Source organism: Pleurodeles waltl, chromosome 5 (genome assembly GCF_031143425.1).
Source record: "Pleurodeles waltl isolate 20211129_DDA chromosome 5, aPleWal1.hap1.20221129, whole genome shotgun sequence".
NCBI lineage: Eukaryota > Metazoa > Chordata > Amphibia > Caudata > Salamandridae > Pleurodeles > Pleurodeles waltl.
Genome location: NC_090444.1, coordinates 98,066,398 through 98,092,557, shown reverse-complemented (window position 1 = coordinate 98,092,557; position 26,160 = coordinate 98,066,398). Strand labels below are relative to the sequence as shown.

General features: G+C 46.0%; 1 protein-coding gene across 2 annotated transcripts in view; it reads right to left on the bottom strand.

Moving 5' to 3' along the window:
* Window positions 1-26,160, bottom strand: part of LOC138295412 (U4/U6 small nuclear ribonucleoprotein Prp4-like) — a 105,807-nt gene that overhangs the window by 39,272 nt on the left and 40,375 nt on the right. For both annotated transcript variants that reach the window (XM_069233696.1, XM_069233695.1), the window contains one exon: window positions 9,611-9,717. In XM_069233696.1, coding sequence (XP_069089797.1) covers window positions 9,611-9,717 — 107 coding nt within the window. The remainder of the gene's footprint in view (window positions 1-9,610; window positions 9,718-26,160) is intronic.

Below are 26,160 nucleotides of genomic sequence, written 5' to 3'. Positions count from 1 at the left end.
CCCCCACAAGAAAATCTGCAAACTGGCAGCCAAGAAGCCAACACTGACTTAGATATAGTCGAATAACCATGGCCAGAATTGACTGCCTTTCTACCTATGCCTCATTGTTTGCACATATACCAATGCTGTCTGCAGAGGTGAGAAAAAGGAAGGGAGGTGGGGGGGATTGTTGCTAAGTTAATCGCTGGCATTGGTCCTCACACAAAACATTTGCATGTACATTATTCAAACAAATAGCAAATGGTCTAAGTTAAGTTACTGTACGATAAACTACATGGAAATGCTAGTACAAAGTTGTTGAAAGAAAAAAGTAATTTTCTGTGTAAAGCACCGACTGGCCACTGAGGAATGTCTGAACTATTGATACCGAGGATAAGGGTGCTGGGCACAGGATGTAGTCCAGGGCTACATTCTGCAGCAAGTACCCGATGGGCACACCCTTCCCCATCTCCCACATCCCAATTGCATTGCACTACTGGGTCTAGGGCATCACAGCTAGGCACAGCCTGCCAGTTGCAGGGTGAATCCTAATGCAATGCCGGAGACTCTCCTAGTAAACATTTCACAGGTTTGCATGATGGCAGCAAAGCAGGAAGAATATGTGTTGCCTTATATAGGAGAGGCCTCTCGATGCTGCAAATACAGCATCCCTGTGGTACACCGGTTTCTGAAAATGAGTGGTAACGGGCAGAGCAGCAAAGTGGCCAACTGCGGTCGGTAAACTGTTTCTTGACCTCTAAATGAGCCAGGAGGTCCATCATTTTTGAGGAGCAGGAACCTTGCTGCTTATCAGTGGAATTCCCGCTCTGCCAACCCCTAAATGAGCCCCTTCGTCATAAGAGGCCAGGTCTGCTTTTTCTTGCTGCCAGGTGAAAAGTGTGTGTGGTCCCGGCTGGGATGCACCGAGCTGGTGACAGTCTGATCTTGTCCTGCTTTTTTCACTAATGAGCAGCACAAGATTTCTATGTCAGTATCTAAGTATCAGACGTCCCATTAAACCTGCAATTCTTGGAAGGACACCTGAACAAAAACATGCCATTTAGATGCCCTTTTTGTCTCCCAGTGAAAAGTACATCAATGTGGACTTTACATGAGATTACAATGTAATGTCTTATTACAAGCGCTGTTGAAACTTTAATAACATCTTGTAGATCGCATTTTATGCATCCATTTCAAAAAAAGTTGCCAGTCTCTTTTTTTTTTATTTTATTTTTTTAAAGTAACTGAAAAGTACCGAATGGCACCAATAAGAACCTCTGGATAATGTCCCTTCATTATGGTGGATGGAATAGTAAGCCCAGGGGGGCAATTCAATGGCAGTTTACGTTGAATGGTTATTGTGATCTCGGATTCGGACACAATAATGAAAACATGCCCTCATACATCGAGTCCTGGACTTACGCTAGCGTGTCACCTAATTAATGCTGATGCCCAGACCAATCCTGAATTTGAAGGTGGATCTAGATGTCACCTTGGCATATGTGGAAAGCGGTGTAAATGTGGAAAGGGACATCAAACTTGGTTGCAATGTGGAAATTAGTACCACAAACATTTGAAGAAGAGCTGTGAGAGTGCAAATCTTTGAGGGCCTTCAAAAAGGATGTGTAAAAAATAATGAGGTCACTAATACCTCCCTGAAAGGATGGCGACTGCAAAATATTAAGTGCCACTATACTGTCAAGGTACATACATTTACAGATTTACTATTCTTAACTGTACATATAATTACTGTGATGTTATGTACATCAATATATGGACTAAATATGTACATGTGAATATAAATATGTGACTACATTTTATTACCCAGTGGCAGTCCCCACTGGGTAGTTATAGTTAGGATTGTGGTTCCATAGGAAAAGCATTTTTTGTTGTCCTAGTAACTTCAGTGCAGTTTGATGAATCAAGAAACTTTCCCAAAAAAAGTTCCTCCCTTCTGGAACGTTTCAGAGTGACCTATCAAGCAGGGGCCAACAATAAGGAGGGGTTCCAAAACGTGTTTCCCCTATTTATTATTCCATAGAAAATGTTGACACAGCTAGAGCCCATATGGCTGAATGGATTTAAACCAGATTTGTCAGAAAGCTAGATCTTCATGCCATGAAACTGACAGATCCACAAATAGGATCTGATTGGCGGCCACCACATCAACCAGATGTGGCGGCAGCCATCTTAAGACTTGGGACTTAGTTCCAAATCCTGAAAAAGCTATAAGAAGGCAGGGTAGGGATACCCTGCCCCCTCTGCCTGGTTGGAGTCCCAGAAGGAAGTTCCTCCTCCCCACCCCTACAGGGCCAAAATCGTTTTTGCACACTTGATTTGCGAATCCATAGCAATATTAAAAGGAAAAAGGAAAAAAAAAAAAACACAAACGGCACATTTAAATATTTAGGGGAGTATAATGACCCATCTCCCCGAGGTTGTTCCAGGAGGCCCTAGGGACCCCATCCCATGGGGTCAACATCATAATAAAGGGAAGGGAGCATGCACCCTCCCTCCCGAGCCTGAAAAGGCCCCAGGGACCCAACCCTTGGCCTGAAAACAAAATAACGGGGATAAGGGAGCACAGCTCCCATTCTCAGGCCTGTAAAGGCCCTAGGGGACCCCATTTCTTCAGGGCTGATAATATTTAAAAAGAGAGGGGGGGCCATGCTGACTCCCTCCCAGTGCCTTTAAAGGCCCCGGGGACCCTATTCCACAGGGCCGGCTCACTCACTGTGTCCCAGGACATTACAGTTTCCCTGCCCACAAGAGCGAAAGCAGAGAAAACTGAGAACCTACAGACTAGGTTCTTTTAGATGACAAACTAGCCTAAATCCTTTCAATGAATGTTGTGTGACAGAGATGGCTCTGGTGGGGTGGTTATGTCTGCTCAGGGGCAGATGTCCTGAGGCAGAGAGTTTGTTATGGTCCCCCATGCGGTCTGTAAAACTTCCCTTTTAAAGTACCAAGGTAGAACATTTCTAGTAACAAACATAGTCAATGGCTAACAAACAACCTGGCCTCCAAAAGATGGCAGGCAAGGCCCTTCTATAAATGTATCAACAAGATCGACTAAATTATGTGCAGCTAGATGTCTGGCCAACTCCCTGCCCCTGCCGTCAACTCTCTATAAAATTTTCCCACTGGTGTCCTTAGTTCCCAAGAATGGCATGCCAACTTAGCATTAAAATTGCCACACAAGAAGTAATGTGGCTGTGATTTAATACCACCCTCTGGGGAATATAATCTGAAAAGAAAATGTAACAAATGTTACTAAAATCATTTATAGAAATAGTTGGAAATGGCCCTTTCTGCAGGGTTATCCCCAAACTTTCTTTTGTCTGTGTGCAGTTTTAAACTACCAATTTGACCTGGCAAGTGTAGCCAACTTGCCAGGCTCACACCTTCCTTTTTACTACATGTAAGGCACCCCTAAGGTAGGCCCTAGGTAGCCCCAAGGGCGGGGTGCAGTGTATGTTAAAGGTGGGACATGTACTGATGTGTTTCACATGTCTTAAAAGTGAAATACTGCCAAATTCGTTTTTCACTATTGCAAGGCCCATCTCCCTCACAGGTTAATATGGGGGCTGCCTTTAATTATCCTTAAAGTGCAGTTTCCCTTTGAGATAGATAGAGATTTGGAGTTTAGGGTCTCTGAACTCACAATTTAAAAATACATCTTTTGGTAAAGTTGATTTTTAAACTGTCTGTTTGAAATGCCACTTTTAGAAAGCAGGCATTTTCTTGCTTAAACCATTCTGTGCCTCTGCCTGCTTGTGTATTCCATGTCTGGGTCAGACTGCAGTTGGGCTGTAGTGAATTCCCTCTAGACAGTGACACAAAGGGAGCTGGGGTGTAGTCTGAATATCCTGATTGGCAATCTGGGCTAGAGTGGAGGGAGGAGTGGTCACTTACACCTGAAAGGGCTGTGCCTGCCCTCACACAATGCAGTTGCCGACCCCTTGGAGTGTGTCTGGGGCCAGGCCTGGGCATGGCAGGATCTTGTGAACAACAGAGACTTTCCTTTGAAGTATGCCTATTTCAAAGGCAGAAAGGGGTATAAGTAGTGGAGTCAAACCCCAGACTTTTAAAACACTTCTGGTTCAAGAGGAACCTCTGCCAAGGAGAAGAGCTGAAGAGCTGGAGGAGGAGTACTGCCCCTTTGCTGTGTTGCTTTGCTGGGTTGGCCTGCAGTTGCTGCTTCTACCTCATAAGAGAGCAAAGGGTGATTTTTGCTGTGTATCCTGCTTGAGAGAGTTCTCCAAGGGCTTGAAGTAGAGATTGCCTCCTGTTGGAAGTCTCAGGGACAACAAAGTCTTTAGTTTCATCTGCCTACAGCACCGGGAACTGTGAGTGTTGTGCCGTTCAGGAAGAAAAAAAAAAAACACTGCGGCGCCACCAACGATGCTGCTGGCTTGCACCGTGACCTGCTGACGTCGCATCACCCCGCAACCCTGATCTTACGTATGTCGTCATCTCACGCCACCACCGAGTCGCTGCTTGCACCGTGACCTGTGGGCCCCGAACTCTGGCATCGCCTTGCTCACACTGCAGCCTGGGCATCCCCGACGACGACGCTCCGACTGACGCCGGTGCCGCTGCCTGCACTGTGGCCTGTGGGCACGATTGTAAGGAACACAAAGCACCGTCTCGCACCGCAGCCCCGGCCCACCGACACCAGCACCATTGACTCCAGTGTCGTCAACAGACGACCCTGTCTGCACAGCGAGCCATGGATGCTGCACGTAGCCCATCCCACGCCACACCACCGACATGGGCATACTAACGACAGCGCTTTAGCAATGACGACGCCACTGCCTGCACCGTGACCTGTTGGCACCGCACGTCGCATCGTCCCGCTTCGCACCGCAGTCCTGACGCCATCCACACCAGCGTCCTGACTTCATCAGCCCAGTGTTTGATCTGCAAAGCGTGAGACTTCAAGGGCCCGACGACCCCCGCACTGACCTCCGGAAAACAGACACTGCGACGCCGCTCTCCGGATCTCATCGAGACGATCATGACGCCCTGCATTTCCAAAGGTTCTGTTGTCCAGTATTCCCGACACCGTAGCTGGCCTGCGACGCCACAGCCGGCCTGAACTGTTGATTTTGTTGATCACAACGCCGTGATAGCCCCAGGTGGAGCCATCGACTTCAAGAAACTGTATTTTTTAAGTTAATTCTTGCAAAATTTATATCTTTAATCTTTATTACTGAATGTTGGATTTTTCTTGTTTTAGTCTTGTTTTACATAGATAAATATTTGCTATTTTTCTAAAACTGGTGTGGTGTCCTTTTTTAGTGTTTTCATTGTATTACTGTGTGTTATGTGCAAATGCTTTACACATTGCTTCTGAGATAAGCCTGACTGCCCGTGTCAAGCTACCAAGGAGGTGCAGGGGGTTATCTGAGCTGGGTATCTCCCCTACCTGACTAGAGAGAGGGTCCCTACTTGGACAGGGTGCAAACCAACTGCCAATTAGAGACCCCATTTTTAACAGAAATTAAGCAAAAAGTAAATTGTGATAATTCCATATGAAGACTCAGGATGATTCAGGTCAATAGACCTCCCATGGCTCTACCACGTGGGGATAGAATAGTTTCATTAGCGTAACATGCGTAGCCATCACAGGACATGGTTGTGGTGGCCCATGTTTCCTGAAGGGCTGAAATGGCATATTTTTAGTAAAGGCCATCCAATCAGGGTTAAGTTTCCCCTGGAGAGCCACAACATTCCAACTGTGTATGGTAAATGATCGACATGGCCTAGGTCCTGGAGAACTGCCCTTCACAACTGGTGGGTTCAAATTAACTACGTAAACAGTAGCAGGATTCAATTCAAGATGGAGTCAATCTAGACTGACTTGACAATGCTTCAAATCTGTTGGCAGTGGGAATGGAAAAAGGGCAGTGGGTCTATTCAAGTGGACTGTGGGCCCTTGGGTGGGTGCCCTATTGAGCACCCCAATGGACTGGGCTGAGGGAAAGAACGGTGAGGACCAACATCGGGTGTCATGGGAGTAATTAGGCTGAGCCATATTAGGACCTGGGAAATGGATAATTCTCTGGGGAATCAAAGTGATGTCATTCCTCAATACAGAGCATGTACCAGAAACACACAAAACATTCTGCACCAGAAATGGAAACCTAAAGTTCACTATTATGCAGTCACCCAAAGTGTCAAATGGGACATGGTCAATCCATGTGCATCTGTAAGTCAACAGAATATCTTTAGCGTGATGGAAAGGCAACCCTTTGTAATGCACAAGACAACTTAGAGTTTACTTAAACACCTCCTTATGTGATTCATTCTGGCCGTTACATAGCAGAGTAACCCCCGGGACAACTGCCATAGAGGGACATGCCACTGGAGGAAGATTAACAATGGCCTGGTCTGGCTTGGAGGTTAAATTATTGTCTCAGGGCTCCATATCGTGCTGCCCCGCATGAGTAGGTCCTTCTCCAACAGTATTGACTTGTGAAGAGGTTCTAAGGACGGGCCGGGATGATGGAACTGTGTCAGGTTGCTCCATTTGATCAGTATCTCTAGGCAACGATGCATCCCTGGCAGTGAAGGAATGAGTTGAGGAAACGGGGACCCTACAAAGACGCTTGTTTGAAGCCGGCTGTAAGGGCCCTTCTGGGCAGGGAATGTTATTATCAACAGTTGGAGATAAGGAACGGCAAGGATGAGCCAGGAGTGTTGATAATTTGTCTTCAATAGAGTCCAGGCGTGAGATAAGAGGCGAGATTTCAATCCTCAAGAAAGAAATAAGCCTCTTAAAGTGACCTTCCATTAGGCGGGCTAAACTGTCCTGAGACATGTTTATACAACCTTCTTCCCTCGTGGGCAAAGGCAATGAACAGGAGAATTACAAGACACCAACTTAACAACCTGCAGCGGGGTATCCTGTATCTTGTACTCTTGCTACTTGATTGAGTTGGCCAAGGGCCACGCTTGCATTTCCTGGTGGGAGACGGGGTAGAAGCAGAACTTGCTGCTGGAGTGAAACCAGGTGACTTCGCAATGGCAGATTGCGTATTAAATGAACCGAGCAAATTGGCACATATAATTTCCCTAGGTGCAGGAGTAGGGTTTCCTGGTGACGAGTTCAAAGAGCTAGGCCCTGCTCCACAGCACAAGTTTAACGAAAGTCTTTTCTCCTTTAGAGCGATTTCTGTACTAATAACACCTACGGCTCGCTCAAGCATGCGATCAATGGAGGTATGTTTAATGGAGGCAGTAGAAACAGTCACAATCAGCGATTTTATTTTTTGTCCCATGTTGATGACGATTCAATAAATAAGCTGGTTCTGTAGTCAGGAGCCGCCGGGGGCAAAGTCCAAGATCCAAGTTAAGTACAGCCCACCAAAAGGTCACTTAAAATAACTTCCAAACATAATAAAAATAATAAAACAGTACCTTTTGGTGGGAAAACCAAGAGATGCGGCCAAGCTCAGCCTCTTCTGGCCAAGGATGAGCAAAGATGGGCCCAGTCTTGGCCTGGGCACACACCCGAGTGAGTCCTACGCCGTGGGAAACCACTGGTGCTTTGCACTTGCCCCTCCTGTAATAGGGAAATGCTGGAGGATGTAGTACCACCCCAGCAGGGCTCCGACACCAACTGCCACCAACCAACTGTATGTGGGCCAAAAAGTTCATTGAGATTGCTCTCTGTGTTGCAGAAAGCAGTCTGTGCTTTTAAGCACTGTGCACTTGTCCTTGCCCCTCCTGTAACAGGTGAATGCTGGGAGACATAGTCCCACCCCTGCAGGGCTCCCACACCGACTATCACCAACCAACTGTATGCAGGCCTAAAAGTCTGTTAAGATTGGTCCCCTGAATTTCACCAAGGGGGCTCAGAAGTTTGTTTGAATCTAAGTGTGCAGAGAACTGCCATGCAAATATGGTTTCCAGTGTCTTAGCACTGCTTAGGAGACCATAGGTAGGCCAAAGTAAAGGCAAATCAAGATGCATCCTTCAAAGTTTATTCATTACGACCACCAGGCCAAAGCAGTGGTCCGACCACTTTGGCGGCGGTCTGACCGCAACGTTACGACCGTGGCAGTTGCACCACGGTCGGACCGCCAGCACCGCCAGTTCTCCGCCATAGGAGGGACTGGCGGTCCTAATCCTCCAGGGCAGCGCTGCAAGCAGCGCCACCCTGGGAATTAGCACCCCCCTCTCCGCCAGCTTTTACATGGTGGTAGCACTGCCATGTAAAGGCTGGCGGAGTTGGGGTGCGGGGGGCCCCTGCACTGCCCATGCACTTGGCAAGGGCAGTGTACGGGCCCCCATGGCCAGCCACGTCGCGGTGTTCACTGTCTACGGGTGCTGGTGCACTCTACGCACCGCAGCATTGCCGCCGGCTCTAGCCTGTTCCCCGCTGGGCCAGCAGGCGGAAACACCGCTTCCGCCCGCTGACCCAGCAGGGAACTCGTAATGTTGACCGCGGGAAGGCGGACGCGCTGGCGGCAAGCTGACTGCAGGAGTTCGGGGGACGGCCTTTACCGTCCGCCAAACTCATAATGCCCCCCCTATGTGTTTGGCAGCTATCTTTAAGCGTGAGCAGAGGGAGAGTTCCAGTTGTGTAAGCAATCATCATTTCTGACCGCACTGCGTTGGGATGCAAAAAGAAACTGATCAATTTAAAAGACAATGAGAACATATGAAAGTTACAGTCTCAGCCCTTAGTGCATTTATACCAAGAAACTAGAGGTGCCATTTCATTCTTATGCGTTCCTACTGTTGCAAACCTGGGCTGGACTGTTCCCTTTGGAAGAGGGTCAAGTCAGATTTTTCATGTGGTTGCTTCCAAGAGTGGCATAGTGGTAAAAAAAAGCAACAAAAGAAACAAAAAAAAACAAAAAACCTTTTGACTGCAACCTGAGTAATTACTAGTTTCTGAGATCACTTTAAGCATTCCTCCCATCACACTTTTAGGGTCGAGCGCAAAGCGCTCTGATCCTGGTGTGATCTCTCTGTGGGCTTGTAACCACGCCCATCAGTTTGGTTGGTTCGTGGGCTTTCCTTTTAAAATTCGCTTGGTTTAATTAGTAAAAGGCATACATAAGTCATGCCTTTTCCGGTGTTTAGCTCACCTCGAGCGCACCCGCCAACTACTGAAAACATACGAGGCTCCATGTTTATCGTATGGTTTATGGGCTACTTTTTCTTTTATTTTGTAGGTAGCGCAATCTCGCTGGGCACTAGTCGAGCGCTTTGCATGACATCGACCCTGTTACATGGATATTTGCACTTTTGCAGGTTACATATATAATTGCACTTTTGCCAAAATGTTTCACTACGAGCCAAACTTCTGTTTCCTTTTGAGTGTCTGCTTTGCGCTCATGGCGGCCGTCGGCTCGCTTATGTGAAACCGTTTTACATTTTCACTTTATGAAGCAAGAAAAGTCCGGTTAGAAGTTTACAACGCTAATAGCTTTAACTCGAGCAAACGCGAGACCCATTGCATTGCAAATGCTTGTTGTTTTTCCAATCATTGATAAAAGCAGTACTATTTTCTTTTGTCTCAACATTCACATCAAAACACTAGGTGTATGACACTTCACACTCTGACCTACATTTAGTGTCACACATTTCTACTCATCTCAGTGCCCCTACTTACCTGATTAGTAGTGCTATCATATAGACGAATATTTTTATCCTTGCCAGCAGTGGCAAATACAGTGCCATCCATTGAGAAATCCAGAGCATTTATTTCGTTATCCTTCTCTGAGGAAGAAGCAATTGGAAAATTCAGTTTCAGAAATCTGCATGTACAGATGGGATGATATACAGCTAACAATGTCAGCAGAATTCATGCACACACACATTAATAATTGCCAATTCGTTGAAATATAGAATACTATATACAAATCTCATTCACTTTTCGCCATTTTGGGAATTTAGTTCCACGTTCATCGGCCTGCATCAGGATTTAGTAAATTAGCTGGAATGACCCAATTTTTATATTTTATTTTCTGCAGACCATTTCTGGAGTCATTGCGGTATTTGATAGCTAAGTATGATTGTCAATACAACAAACAGGAGTAACACAAATTAAGGAAAGAATCAAGTTTGACTGATCAACGTCTCTAAATCATAATATAGTTTGTTCTACTGCAATTTCTTTTTTCCGAAATGTGTACTCAGTTTCCAGTGAAAACATTTAGCTTGGCAAATTCCAAACCATGAATATTTATTTCAGAGTGAGAAATCACTACATGGTAAATGTTACGAGTTGGTGAGCAAGTAAGGAGTGAATTGCAATGATTATGGAAGTTCACAAACATTCAATTGGAAGGGAATATAGGGGCTCAACATATGATTCTGAACTATGTATGCTTCAGAATATTCTCATAAATACCTTACATACATTTCTAGATGCTGCAGATTATCTATAGTTTATTAGGGACTGAAAATTCCTAGGTAGCATTCAAGAATAAAGTAAATAAAATCTACACACATTTGCAAAACATTTATGTTGGAAGTTTGTTTGTTACCTGAGATTTAAGTTTTTTTTTTACAAAAATGGAACTGGGTTTCTCAGTGTTTTTTATATTTCTGAATGTCCTTATGTGTATCCCCATTAATATCTAGCAAGTCTTTGCTGTCCCACATTCTTGACATATTTTGAATTGTTTAAAAATCTTAAACAATGTTTGCCATTATCCAATAACCGTTTCAAGGTGAATACTCATTTAGCCTAGGTTTTTACTACAAGGTCTTATTCATGGAACATATATAAATCGAAAAATGAGATGGTTCATTCTTATGCAATACATAGTTGCAATTAGATCAGCTCTCCATGTCCGCCCTCCCAAACGCCCTTCTTGCCCCCTTCTAAACTGGGACAGAGTATCTGTCTACCATATGTTACTTAACAAGTACACACCTCTTCTGAGAGCACCACTTGGTAACCTTCATTATTTCCCATCATTCCTACAGCCTATTAAGTTACCAAAAAATAAGGGTCCGAGAGAAGCTTCAGCGCTCCGTGTTCTAGGGCAGGGGTTCCCAACATTTTGACTTTTGTGGACCCCCACTTTATCATTACTGGAACCTAGGGACCCCCACTGAATCACTATTGGAATCCGGGAACCCCCCACTAAGTCATTACTGAAAGTTGGGTAGCTAATCTGTTAATATTATTTAATTTTCTAAGCAGTCGCGGACCTCCTGAGGAGGATCCTCCGTGGACCCCACAGGGGTCCCCGGACCACAGGTTGGGAACCACTTTTCTGGGGAACGGTAGAGATGGTGTTTGAACTTCAATAAAACGCATTAGTGATTTCTATACAACCTTAAACGTGGGCCTCATCTACCAGATAATGTGAGAGCATTTTCACTGCTATAAGCAACCAGAGTCACCTCAGCTAGTCCTTCACAGTAGGTGAGGTCACCTGTTTCCATTCCGCTGCCATTATTTGTTCACCCGCTAATAGCTTAAGGGTTATATACGTCTGGTGATTTTTCATGATTCCTGGCAAATGTCTAGTCTTCAAATCAAGAAGAATAAATACTGCATCAGCTGGTAGTGGGTAACCTAAGATGTGGCCACTTTTGACTTAACTTAAAGTTTATTTCCATATGTTTTAATTTTCAGACAATCCCATCAAACATGAATTTCCTTCCTTTCACCGTCTCCACTAGACATTCCCATTAAGTACCAACTGAATAATAGTTTGGAGAGGGTTTCCCTGTTCTGTTCATTACATCAGGCACCCTGGAGATACTGCCACGGTGTTTGCCATTGGTTGTGTGACATGCCCTAATCCAGTGCCCTCTACAATCAAGCCATATATGGCTACTAAAGATGTGCATATTGTAGATGGGTTCTTTTGTAGTGTTATGTGTGCAAAAGAGCTTTTTTTCAAAAGGTGTCACACCTCTTGTTGCAACCACCTTAAAGGGAGTGAGTGTGCAGTGGTGTAGCTAAAGATAGTGTAACCTTTCCACTTATTCAATTACAAAATATTTTTGTTAAAAATCAAAAGACTTAATCACCTACAATAGGAACATATTGCTCAACCACGTCAGTCACCCCCTCCCCATGCCCAAAAGGCCTCACCTTTCAATAACAGGAGTAAAATAAGGGTTATGATGTTTAGTACAAGGGTTATGATGTTTAGTACAAGGGTTATGATGTTTAGTACTGCAGAGGAAGGAGAATGTCACGAGGGGGGGAAACATCTTTGAAGTGTAAGCAGTTGTCCTTCTAGATTCTGAAGGAAGCCATATCATGTCCCAAAGGGACCGCTCAAGTAATGCCTGTTCCATATGTAGCCAATATTTGTCAGTCTCCCTCAGGCTCCATTCAAAAGTTACTCGCAGTTGGGCAGCCAAGAAATAACATGCTATGTTGAGCAGCCCCAGTCCACTCTCAACCTTACCCAATCGCATTATTTCTCTCAAAATTCTAGGTCTCCAACCACCCCAAATTAATTTGTCAGTAATTTTGATTTGGGCAGTGTTTTTGCAAGGTTTGGAACATGCATAACAATCGGCCGAGGGAGTTCATTTCCAGCACTGTGGCAATCCCCAGCCAATATACAAATAGCAGGCACCACCTTGAGAAAACGGCCTCGAGTTCCTCGAAAAGGGCAGGCTAGTTTGGCATTATACAAGCCAAGCATAGAAGGAATGGTATGCACTCCAAGGTATTTGAGTTATCTTTCACCCATTTGAAAGGTGAAATAGATTCTAGGCCTGTACTAGTTTCCACGTCAAGTCCCACCCCATCAATTCTGATTTTGAGGGGTTCACCTGAAAACAAGGATTCTTTTGTACTGTTACAGAATGTCTAGCATTCTTGGAATTGAAATCTCTGGGTTCTTAAACACTAAGAGTATAGCATCAGTGAATAAACCTACCTTATGATCTGTGGATCCAAAAGGCATATCCTTGGCCACCTATCCCCTCTGATTTTAGGAACTATTGTTCTACCATCAAAATTAAAAAAAAAGATAGAGAAGGGGCAGACACCTCTGTATGGTTCCTCTACTAAAACGTAAGGGTGTTTATTTTTTACAAAATACTGAAACTCTTGAAGAAAGTTTTCCATAGGATGCCATAAATGGCCCCACATTATTGGGCTTTATCCGACCTTGAGTAAAACATAATCTGATGTACTTTAATCCGTCAAACTCTTTTAACAACAGCGTTGAGAAAAAGTTTAGCCATGATGAGCTTTCTTTTGTTGAACTTTCTCTATTTGATGCAAAATTCCATGTACTTTATCGAACATCCTGACTGGCCAGGTTCTATAGAGAATGGCATCCAATTTTCTAAATGGTCAATCGATATCACTGTAAATATTTTTGGATAGTGATCAAAAAGGAAACACATCTGTATGAGGAACAGTCGTTAGTGGGTTTGCTCAGTTTATGTATCAGGGTGATGTCCGCTTCCCTCATCAAATGGGAGCTCGTCCTCATGTAGAGAAATCAGCTTGGTTAATTGGGGGAGGAGGGGCTCAACTAATTATAGAAGCATTTAGAGAAAGACCTTGTAAGAACATCCGACCCAGTGTCTTGTTAACCTGAATATTTTTAATTAGTCTTGCCACTTCCAACTCAGATATCTGTTCCTTTTAAAGCCTCCCGATCAGACAGTCTCAATACCGGTCAGTGATGTCCTCAAAGAAAGCATCTGCTTCATTATCAATCTGCTCTTCCTCATACAGTCCTTTAAATAAAGAACACGTGTTTTGTGGCTTCCAGAGTTTAACGAATTAGAGGCAGCCCCATATGTCACAGACATTCAGAATTCTAGTTTAAGCTTCAGCCATACTGCTACCACCTTGTTGGTTTTATTGACTTTCACATAGGATTTCTGTATGATCCAGAGTAGAACCTTTTCTGTTCATTTACTGAGAAGTAAATTCAGTTATCCTTTTAGCGCAGTGAGGTTTCTAAAGTCGGTAAGAGTACCCCACTCCCTGTTGCATTTCTCCACTTCTTAAATATCTGCTACAAACCTCTCCTGCACCAGTGCCCACATTCTCATCTGGCCAGCTTCAATAGCAATGCATTTGCCCCTAACCACCGCCTTTATGGTATCCGAAACAGTTGACATCTAAACATCTTTGCTCTTATTACTCCTAAAATATACCTGAATGTGTCTGCTGGGGTCGTGCTAATATAGTTTATGCTTATAAGAAAACATGTCATTAGTTGTGTTGCCTACACAAGTAATGGGTTCACATTTGTCCTCCACTGAGAACCAGACACCCCGTTATGGTGCTTGACTCTCCCAGGGCAGCAAAGCAGAGAAGTCCAGGGCCTACTCAAGGGAGGTAGTGTGAGCTAGTGATCACCACTAACTGGCATGTAAGAATGACTCTAAATGAAGGATTATCTAGTCTGTGCTTTTTCTTTTGTTAAAGGAAGAGTACATTTATCACACACACACACACAACTCAGTACTATGGAGTGATTCACAAATATACATAAGGCTGATGGAAGTACCTTTCAATGGCACTGCGTAATCACTTATGACCCTTTAAAGGCGGTCCAGTTCACCAAACCACATGTCAAAATATTATCTTGTACTTAAATGTAATAATCTGTATATAACTATTACGAATTAGCTTATTTCTGGCAATAAAGCATATATATAGTGGCTGTCGACATCATTATATCAATAAAGCATTTACAAGAACAATATATATACAGAAGTGTGAATGGTTTGTGTTTTAATGATAAACTACCAACATGGAAAAAGCAGTTGTAAACATAGCCCCTAGAAAGCATTACATTATTTATCACAACACCTGTTACCATTGACTTCATCTCTAGAAGGCACTGCACAACATGTATACTTTTTTTTTTAACATCCTTCAGGCAACTGTAATTGTAACCATAGACTTTGCCCTAAAGGGTGCTACACTCCCAGCTGAAGAGCACATGCTCCATACTGGGGAGTGCTTGAACTATATGGAAAACCCTGGGATGGTTCCCACTTTCTAGTACCATCAAACTTATGGTGGTGCCGCTGAAATCCATATTGGGGATAGGCTGCGCCAAACATGCAGTTCCACCCACACATCTAAACATTGTTGGTGGTGGCCCCGCCATACTGGAGCCACCACAGAGCGAGAAACAGTGCCAAATGTCTAAGCCCCACAGAGCATTATTGGGCCCTCCCTCGGAGCTCGTGAATACTCAATTAGTGGTTCTCCCGCTGACCAGGGGAGACCTGCGGTCTTTGTTTTTCTTTTTGTTTCTGTTGTTTTCAGCCATGCTGCATCATGCCGCACAGCCCCTTTTCTTTTCCCAGGGCTGCCCGGTCACACCCTGGCCACTTCACACTCTGCTTGGGTTGGGAGGCAGCCTAGGGAGCCAATCCCCAGCTACCTCAACCACCTCTGCCAGGTCGCCACACTTGCAGCACTCCCCCCGTGGCTTCTGTGTGTGTGGGAGAAGCACAGTGGTGCTTCCCCACCCTTTCTGCCATTGGGGACCCAGAGTTGGGGCCCGGGCCTCTCAGTCATAAAACTGACCTGGGGATTGGGGCCCCCAAACTGCTGGGGAAGGGGTCCCCATACAAGCCCCTCCTGGCTTAAGTATCAGGATTCTCTTTGCAGCTACCCCTAGGCCCTGGTCAACCCCCGGGCGGGGGGTTAGAAAGGCTCCGACAGCGGATCTCAACGTGCTATGGGCCTCTTGTGGGGGGCGAGGGTTAAAGGTCAAATCCTTTGCAGACTCATATGTCAGGCCTCATTGGGCCGTTGATTCTGGTCTCCTTTTGTTCCTGGTGGTGAGCCCTAGCCACCTTGAGCACTTTCCTTAGTTCTCTTGGCCTCAAAGTCGACAAACTTTGCAGGCAGCTGGTTTCACTGGCTTCCTGTGCCAGCCTTTCTCCTTGTACTCCCTTGGGCCCCTCTCCTCCTTGGCGCAGAAGGCCAGCCCTTCCCCTAACTAGTCCTCAGAGGCTATAAGCGGACCAGAATCCTTGATCTTGGGGAGAGCCCCATTAGTTCTGGGGTCAGCTGAAGTCAAAGTCCTTATTCCAGATGGCCATCAGGGGGTTCTTCCTTCCAATTTGCCCATCACAGCTTCCTCCCGTACCATTATCAAGCAGAAAGTCACAACTAAGAGGGCGCCCTCCCCTTGCGCAAGACCTTTTAAGAGGGGGCAGAAGGTTTCACCAGGGATGCACCTCTGGTCTGTCCTGGGGTGCCACATTACCTCTCCGCCCCTGTCGGGACCTTCCTGCACAGCCTGCTGGGACATTTTCAAAATGGTGTCACCCAGGCATCACTTGCCACATTTGCTCTGGGGCCTTAGCTCAGCCACTTGCTGACATCACTGCTAGGGCCTTTCCCAGCAAATCTTCAAAGGAAGCCCCATCCTGGGTTGGCTCCAGAGGTCTGGGCTCCCTCTTTTGTTTAGTGGGCTTGGGCAGGCCAATCTCTGGAACAGTGCGACAGCTGGTTGATTAATGCACAGCATTCCGCCCCACCTCTTTTCTTCTCAAGAGAAGAGTTAAGAACTATTAATTACACCTGTTGTGTGGGGAGGTCATTGTTCCTGCTCCTGCAGGGAAATGTAATTAAGCCAGCCCAGCAGGGTGACAAAAGGCATGGGCTCTTGTCCTGAGATGAGCAGAGAAAGATGACATTCTTGCATGACCCCCTCCTCCCAATTCGAAAAGTCTCTGGTCTCTGGAGGCCAAAGGGAAGCGCAGTTGCACACTAAGGCATCCTTTCCCATACATGTATAATGGAGTTTCACTGCAAACAAGACAGAAAACCACACCAAGTTTCCCTATGAGTGTACACTAACACTATGAGGCCTCCCCCAGGTCAATATCCAGTCCTGCAGAATCTCCTCTGCACCAAGCTACCTGTGCGTAGTTACTGGGCTGCACACAACAGAAGGCTCACACTCACAGCCATCATGCATGTGCACACGTTTACGTGTAACCAATCCAGTGCCCTTTACCCTTGCCGCATCGCAGCGGCATTACCATAAAAGGCTGACATTGGCAGTAAACATGCACAGTCATTTACCATGCATTTCCATGGGTTAGTCACAGGTTATGAGGCTCCCCTACAGTAAAAGGTTAAACACCAGGCGTTCAAAAAGTTAAAAATGCGTGTGGATTAAATGGGCTGAACCTATTGTCTATCAATACTTTATTATTTTTGTATCAAACTTCCATGTCCCTCTCTTCCCAGGAATATGCTCCCAACGAAATGCCAAATGTCTGGTGTGTCATCAGAAGGTGTTGTAAGGCTGGTGTCAACATTCTCCTTTTCTATAATGAGAATAAAAGAGCCCTAAATAACATATAATTGAGTAGGTTTTTTTGAAGTATTATTATTTAGCACCTACTTATAAAGTGCAATGTTGATACTTGTAAAGTATTTTTTTCTTTTATCTACTTTGTTACTGTATCATTTGTGAAATATGCTGTGCTTTTAGATTTATGTGCTATGTTTCATTTATTATATTTCTTAAAAATCATGAATGAATGAATGACCGATTCTTGCTTCTCCATTAGTTGTTATACGCTTACCATTTCTTGGCCCATTACTGATGGGGAGTCCATAAACTGTCCAATGGACACTCCTTGGAACTCTTGGCAGTGACTCAGCATAGGCAGAACAAGATCTTTGTGCCAATATTTCTGGAACCATCCCCGTAGGCTACAATATATTCCAGGTCATTTTGGCCAGTGATTCTGGGATAACTGACCTGCCGGGACCTTGAAGACCTCAGGGGACTTAATCTCCCACCTACCGCACCAGGAGGTGTAGCTGGTGAGTGCTGCTCCTGAGAGGGCGGGGCCTTCTCCAGTTGCGTAGAAAAGCGCTCCTGCAAGACTGCTGTGTGGGTCATTTTGGCCAGTGATTTTGGGATAACTGACCTGCCGGGACCTTGAACATTTCAGGGGGCTTAATCTCCCACCTACCGCGCCAGAAGGTGTAGCTGCTGAGGGTTGCTCCTGAAGGGGCAGGGCCTTCCTCCGTCGTGCTGAAAAGCACTCCTGCAAGCTACTGTGCGGGACGCACGCGTGCCGTGCCCGGACCAAGGGCTGGCCCGTCTGCACCCAGATGAGGCTAGGTCATCCCTCTTGGCTTTTTAATCCTCCAAGCCTGCATCGTGTTATGTACCCTAATCAGTACGAATAGGGTGAGTGCTGAAGCTTTGTGCCATTATGGGCAAGAGGAAACTTGAAGGAGGTGTAAGTGTGTGTGTAGGAAACTGGCACTTGTTGCAGTTACCCCTCCCCCCCCACACTTTTCGCCTGATATTGATGCTGACTTGACAGAGCGTACTGGGATCTTGCTAACCAGGCCCCAGCACCTGTTCTTTCCCTAAAATGTACCCTTGTTTCCACAATTGACACATTTCTGGCACACAGATAAGTCCCTTGTAAAAGGTACCAGTGGTACCAAGGGCCCTGTGACCAGAGAAGGTCCCTAAGGGCTGCAGCATGTGTTGTGCCACCCTAAGGGACCCCTCACCTAACACATGAACACTGCCATTGCATTTTGAGTGAGTGTGTTGGTGGGGAGAAAAAGGCAAAGTCGACATGGCATCCCCCCCCAGGGTGCCATGCCCACAAAACACTGCCTGTGGCATAAGTAAGTCACCCCTCTAGCATGCCTTACAGCCCTAAGACAGGGTGTACCATACCACAGTTGAGGGCATAGCTGCATGAGCAATATGCCCCTACAGTGTACAAGTCCATTCTTAGACATTGTAACTACAGTGTGGTCATATTAAGTATATGGTCTGGGAGTTGGTCATTACGAACTCCACAACTCCATAATGACTACACTGAAAACTGGGAAGTTTGGTATCAAACTTCTCAGCACAATAGCCCCCCCCCGATGCCAGTGTGGGATTTATTACAAAATGCACACAGAGGGCAGCTTAGAGATGACCCCTGTATTTTACCCAATCCTCTAGCGTAGGACTAACTGGTCTGTGCCAGCCTGCCATTAGCAGACAAATTTCTGACCCCATGGGGTGAGGGCCATTGTGCCCTCTGAGGCCAGAAACAAAGCCTGCTCTGGGTGGAGGTGCTTCACCCCTTTCCCCACCCTGCAGGAACTGTAACACCTGGTGGTGAGCATCAAAGGCTCAGGCCTCATGTTACAGTGCCCAGGGCACCCCAGCTAGTGGAGATGCCGCCCCCTGGACAAGCCCCCACTTTTGGTGGCTAGTTCGGTAGGAAACTTTAAAAAAAAACAAGGAGGAGTGACCACTTCAGTTGGGACCACCCCTAAGGTGTCCAGAGCTGAAGTGACCCCCCTCCCTGCAGAACCCTCCATCTTGGTTGGGAGGACAGGGACCAATAGGGATGGGATTGTGCTTCCCCCACACCCAAAGGGAGTGGACACAAGGAGGGTGTAACCACCCTCAGGGACAGTAGCCATTGGCTACTGCCCTCTGACCCAAGTAACGATCAACAAGTGGCCCTCCTCCCTGTCCGACTGGTGGTTTGCCCGAGACACCCCCCTGGACCTCTCCTGCAGCTTCTCAGTGACCCCGGGGTCCCCTCATAGACCAGCATTGGAAGCCCGACGTCCTGTTTGCACCCTGCACCCGGCCGCCCCTGTGCTGCAGAGGGTGTGTGTTTGGTGCCCACTTGTGGCCCATCCAGTGCTCTTCTAATCCCCCTGGTCTGCCCTCTGAGCCTCGGGTACTTACCTGCTGGTAGACCTGATTCCGAGTACCTCCTGTCTCCACAGGAGCCCACGTTAAAATTGCTCAACTTTGACCTCTGCACCCGGCCGGCCCGTGTCGCTGGTGGTGGGTGTTTGGGGTTGACTTGAACCCCCAATGGTGGTCTACCTATAACCCAGAGGCTGGAACTGTAAGTCGTGTACTTACCTCTAAAAGTGCATTTTCCAGGAACTGTTTAGAAAATGCACTGCGTCCACTTTTAAAATAGATATTCTCTGTTTTCTTAAAACCTGTTTACTTGACTAAAGTGAAACAAAGTTACATTGATGTCTACGTTAAGTACTTACCTGAAACCGCATTTACTTCTGAACTGAATCCTGTGGTTCTAGTAATAAGGTAACAAAAATATATTTTTCTATATAAAATCCTATTTGTCTGGAGTTAAGTAATTGAGTTTGTGCTTCTTCTATTGCTTGTGTGTGTACAACAAATGCTTAACACTACCCTCTGACAAGCCTAACTGCTCGACCACACTACCACAAATAGAGCATTAGTATTATCTACTTTAGCCTCTGTCAAGCCTCTGTCATCACCATATTTGCCGCAGAAAACCGTCACTGAAAGGAGAAGCAAAAAGAGCTCAAACTCAAAGTCCTCCGGCTTGAAATGATTCACAAACGTACAGAAACCCTGTGAGTCTGGCGTGAGCTTGAGGGAGCACGCTCACTTCTTAAATGGTTAGACTTCAGTAGAGTAGAATACGCCCTCATCTGCCTGAGGTGTAAGTACTATTTGGAGGAAACCAGAGTGAGCCCATCGCTTGAGGGCCAAGGTACAGTCTTGATCAATCCCAACAATCCGCCCCACCCCCTTTACAGGAGTACATTCAGACACACAGATCGTTGATGCTTTTCACAACTGCTACAAATCCCTCTATACAGTACAGTCAGAGAGCCCACCGACCTCTCTGAATACTTTTTAGCCTGACCTCCAACTCCACTTCGCATCAAATAGCTGACTCCCTGGATAATTCCATTCTGAATTGAAGAAGTAATTTTGGCTATTGCCCATCTTAAACTCCTGAAGTCCCTGGAACCGGACGGCTTCTCTCCTAATTTTTACAAGACATTCTGTCTGGACCTAGCCTGGCCTTTTTCACCTCTACGGGCTCCCTTACGGATTCGATGCTCGAAGCTTCCATTTCAGTTATTCCTAAGCATGGGAATTATCAGGCACTTTGCAGGTCTTATAGGCCCATATCCCTCCTCAACATTGATGCCAAATTATTTACTAGCATACTGGCCCACCGATCCAAGCTGCATTTGCTGGGACTGATCTCACCAGATCAGACAGGCTTAATTCCAGCGTGCCAATGCAGTGACAACACAAGACCTATATACCACCTGATGGATAAAGTGTCGAGGACGGAAAAAGAAGCCCTCTTCTTCTCAATCCAAGCAGAAAAAGGGTTTGATAGAGTACACTGACCTTACATGCACCAGAGTCTAGAGCTTTTCGGCTCTGGTGCCCGGTTCCGTAGACAGATTAAAAGCATATACAATTTTCCTAGGGCCACAGTGCGCGGCAATGACCTCTCCTCCTCGCCCTTCCCCATCGGCCTGGGCACTTGCCAAGGCTGTCCCCTCTGCTCTTTGCTCTCTATATGGAGCCTCCAGGCAACACATACAAGTGCACCCTGACATCACTGGCATTACGTTTGGAGCCGAGCAAAATTTGATCAGCCTGTACGCCGATGATGTGATACTAGCTATCTCAGACCCAGTGACATCCCTTGCTGCTCTGGTCACAGAGCTTCAAACTTTTGGAACCCACTTTGGTTTCAAGGTCAATATGCAAAAATCACATCTTGAATCGCTCAGTCTCTGCTCAGACTGAATCTTCCCTATGGGCCCAATTCCCGTTCGAATGGGCCTCCTCACATATTTCCTATCTTGGGATTCAATTAGCAAATACACTCTCTAGAACCATTACCCTCAATTATGGCAACCTGACCAAACAAGTCAGGGCAAATATCAACGCTTGGGAGCGATTTGGTATTTCCTGGATAGGCAGAATTGTGGTCATCAAAATAACCACCCTTTTGCGCTTTCTCTACCTCTTTCAGGTGCTCCCACTGACCCCACCTAAAAAAGCACTTCAAGCTATGCAGTCAGATATCAATAGGTTTATTTGGGAGAAGAAGAGACACCCCCTGACTCCACTGACATCTTCTATATCACGCTAAGTGCGATGGTGACCGTGCTGCGCCTTCCCTCCTGAAATATTACCAGGCCTCACAACTGCGGTTCCTTGTTGAATGGAGCCGACCACTCACTGAGAAGCACTGGCTCATTGTTTTAGAGACCAAGCAGTGGCTGGCTCCCAGATTTGGAAGGAACCCTGGCTCCCTAAAAAGAAAGAGCTTGGGGACTTTACTCTTACCCGGTAACAAGGGCTATCCTATATGTGTGGGATGCAGTGGCGGTCAGTACAGGGCTGACAACCTCCCCTTCACCAAAGACACCTATTCTCTGAAACTCAGAGTCCACTCCCGGGTCACAGCCTGACCGATTACGGCACTAACATGAGGGGTGCTGTAAGCCAATTGGATGCCTGTTCGATCCTGAGGGGGTCATTCCTTTTGACCAACTCAAAGCTGATAACAGACTAGAGGAAGCTGATTGGGTCCAGTACCTTCAGGTCATCATTGGCTCCTTTAGCCCTCTGTACGGCCTCATGAGAGGGCCCTGACTCCCTTAGAAACATGGTTAGTCCTAAAGGACAATGATAGACACCTTACCACTGAATTGTACGCCATACTTAATAGGGAAAAGACGAATACCCGCACATGTGGACAGAGACGGTGGGGAGGGGGAGATTGGCAGACCACTTACAGACGCAGAGTGGGCGGATATATTCCACAGAGCGAGACACACAGCACACAACATCTCAAGCAGAGAGACAGTATATAAGATAGTATCCTACTGGTATTTAACCCAGGTCAGACTCAACACATGGCACTCCGAGCGCCCTAAAGAGTGCTGGAGAGGCTGCGGTGGGATGGGCATGCTACTTCACCTGTTATGGCATTGCCCCAAGCTCTCACCTTTTTGGATACAGGTACTAGATGATATTGACACAGCATTTGAGACTTCTATTCCTAGGTTTCCTGCCTACACGATTCTTGGGATCCATAACCCCCTGACGTTTCCCTTATATGCACGCAGAGGGAAGCCGATGGCATTGGCAATTGGTGCTCCAAGAGATTCTCACCCTCTGGGGCACTGACAAAATCCCCCAATTACTTAATAAGACTGTGAATTGGTTGGGTCGATATAGAAATTTTCCTCCTTTACTTGCTAGTAAGATTTTGTTAACAAGGAGGGTGGGGTGGGATGGACTGGAAAGGTTCCGGTGGACGGGCAGGGGAATTGTATTATTGTCAATTTTAGTTCTACATATCTGGAAAAAAGATTACTTTTTGGGCACTTGAGCATGTAGCTTGGTCTTAGTAACATCGTAATACTGCCCCGGGATACTTTTACAAACTGGTAGCTTGAATTGTCGGGGCATCTGCCCAAGTAGGTACTCCATTTTATGGAGGTCTTGTGAGGAAATCTGAGGACCCAAATAGTGGCAAATTTATCCCTAGCGGGATTCCAACTTACAGTAGGTTTCAGGCACTAGCAGGTATAGCTTGACATATCATGGAAGGGCTGGCTCCATCAATGGAACTGTAGGAGAAATAGGGAGCCTAACAGATAGTACTATGGAAGTTATTATAAAGGTGGCTCAGGCTCCCAGGGAGGGTCCCGGGATATGCAACAACTTTTTGGGAGTACTTAGTTAGAATGTAGCTGGGATAAGATCCTTGCTGATCGATGACCAGGGTGTTGACTTATGTAAGTCCTGTGGGGGTAGTGTGTTTCCAAGAGACTTGGGTTACCAAGGAGAGCTTCTTTATAGCATTCCGGGTTAAAGCGGTTGCCTCTCCACACAGTAGACAAAAAGGGGGTCTTGCAACTTTTGTTAGTCTAGGGCTGGGTTGTGATATGGAGTTTGTGGCTTTTGGAACAAAGCAGGTATTGGGGGTTCTTTTATCTTTCCCTCATAGCTAATACCTCATGGTTATTAACATTTATAATTCTCCCTTGTCTCAGGTTAAGCTGGAAGATGAGCTAAGGAACGTTTGGGATTTGACCCCATTAGCCTGGACCTTTTTGCCCATTATTATAGTAGCAGGTGATTTTTAATATACACCCTTACGCCTCATGTAGTTCCAACCGGAGAGCATCTAATCAATCAATGGCTATGGAGCGAATTCACTTTACTCACACTTATCAGGGTGATAACTGAAATGACTTGCTATCTGAATTTTATCTTATTGATCTCCTGACTAAGGAACTCTATAATTCCCCAGAGTTAGTCTCTGCATTTAAGGGCATAGGTAGTAACTTGTTTATCAACTATATTTTTGTGTCTGCTTGCCTCGGCATTTCCCTTATCAAGTTCATGGTCGTGTGGAATGTTACCAGCGATCATAACCCTCTTATAGCCAAATTTGTCTGGTATGATTTCCAGGCAAAGAAGCATATCAATTCATATAATGAAATCCTTTTGCCTAAGGAACAAGGTAGACGAATAGGTTGGGATACGCTCATTCTCGAAGACTTCCCGAAGAATTGTAGACTGGATTTTGAAATGTGTCTGCAAGATGATTCCTCTGATCAAGCCATAGTGGATTGTTTCTCTAATATATGTAAAGAGGTGAAGAGTGCCTTCACCAAGAAGTGTAATTTGCTCACTGTGGCTCCAAATGGTTAGATAAAGATTGCACTAAGGCACATCAAGCTTTAAAGATGGCCCTTTGAGAGAAACCGAGGTCTAGAGAAGCTGTCAAGGAGACTAGGAGGCTATACCCACAGGCACACAAGAAAAGAATAAGTGCACTTAAAAGAGAAGCTTGGAAAGAGCTTAAGGAGGCCTGAAGTCTAAGAGATGGTTCAGCCATCTGGCAAGTTGTTAACCAGCCGCTTTTTAATGAGGTGGCGACTCCAAACATGAGCCAGTCCATCCCAGCCAGAAATGGTTAGACAATTTTTCATCCATCTATGCAAGTGGTGATGATTCACCTAATATGGTGTTTTGGGTAACTGAGCCAAAAGTACAATTTACTCTGATAGAGGTGAAGGCAGGAATATCAGGCCTTTCAGGTGGAAAAGCACCTGGCCCGGATGGGGTGCCAGGGTACCTCCTTAAACTATGTATTGATTTATGGGCTCCTGTTAGAAATGGGTTCTCTAGTGGGCAGAGGATTACACCATTGTCCAAGTAGGGACCACAATCCTAGTCAGGGTAAGTCGCACACAATCCAAATTATCCTGTGCCCACACTGGTAGCATGTCACTGAGCAGTCAGGCTTAACTTAGAAGGCAATGTGTAAGGTATTTGTGCAATAAATCATACAGTATCACAGTGAAAACACCACCAAAAGACACCACACAAGTTAAAAAAAAAAGTGGATATTTATCTAAATAAAATAAGGTCAAAACGATAAAGATTCAATAAGCAGAAGTTGAAATATCACTTTTGCAGGTTTAAAAAGAGTCTTAAATCTTAGCAATCTACAGTTGTCTTTTGATTACACAAAGAACCTGGTTTGCGTAAATAATAACACGCATGGAGACCGCAAAGGAGGAGATGTGTGGACAAATAAGGTGTGCAACAGATTTTCTGACAAGGCACAGATGTTGCATCATTTCTTTCCATGCTGCAAGGGGATTGCGTCATTTTTTTGCATGCAGTCTTCGTTCCTCACTGCGATGCAGGGATCTTTTTGACACCCAGGGACAATGTGGGGAAACCCTGGCAGCGCTGGAGGAAGTCACAGGCGTTGCATCGATCCGGGGGGGCGATGCGTAGAATTTTCTGTTGCACGGCAGGCGCTGTGTCGATTTTCCACTCGGGGAATCAGCTGCGTCACTCCAGTTTGACTGTGCATCAACCCAGTAGGGCTGTGTGTCGAATATTCTGTTGCAAGGCAGACGCTGCATCGAATTTCCACTCGGGAAGTCAGGCTGCGTCATTCGGGTTTGGCTATGCAGCGATTTCTGGGTCGCAAGGCAGGCTGTGCGTCGTTTCTGGCAGGCTGTGCATCGATTCTCGGCACACAATGAGTTTAATGAAGCGATTAAGTCTTTTTGGCCCTGAGACTTCAGAAAACAGGAGGCAAGCTCAATCCAAGCTCTTGGAGAGCACTTCTTAGCAGCGTCAGAGGTCAGCAGGGCATCAGAGCAACAGCAGTCCTTCTCAGCAAAGAAGTCCAGATGAGTCCTTTGGGCAGCCAGGCAGTTCCTCTGGACAGGTTGCAGGTTCAGGTCCATAAGTGTCTGAGTCGGTGGAGTCAGAGACCCAGTTTATATACCCAAAAATGCGTTTGCAGTAGGGGAAGACTTTAAAGAGTGATTTTGAAGGGCACAAGTTCCCCTTTCAGTATAGGTCTGTCTGCCGGGGTCCCAGTTGGGGGTTTGGC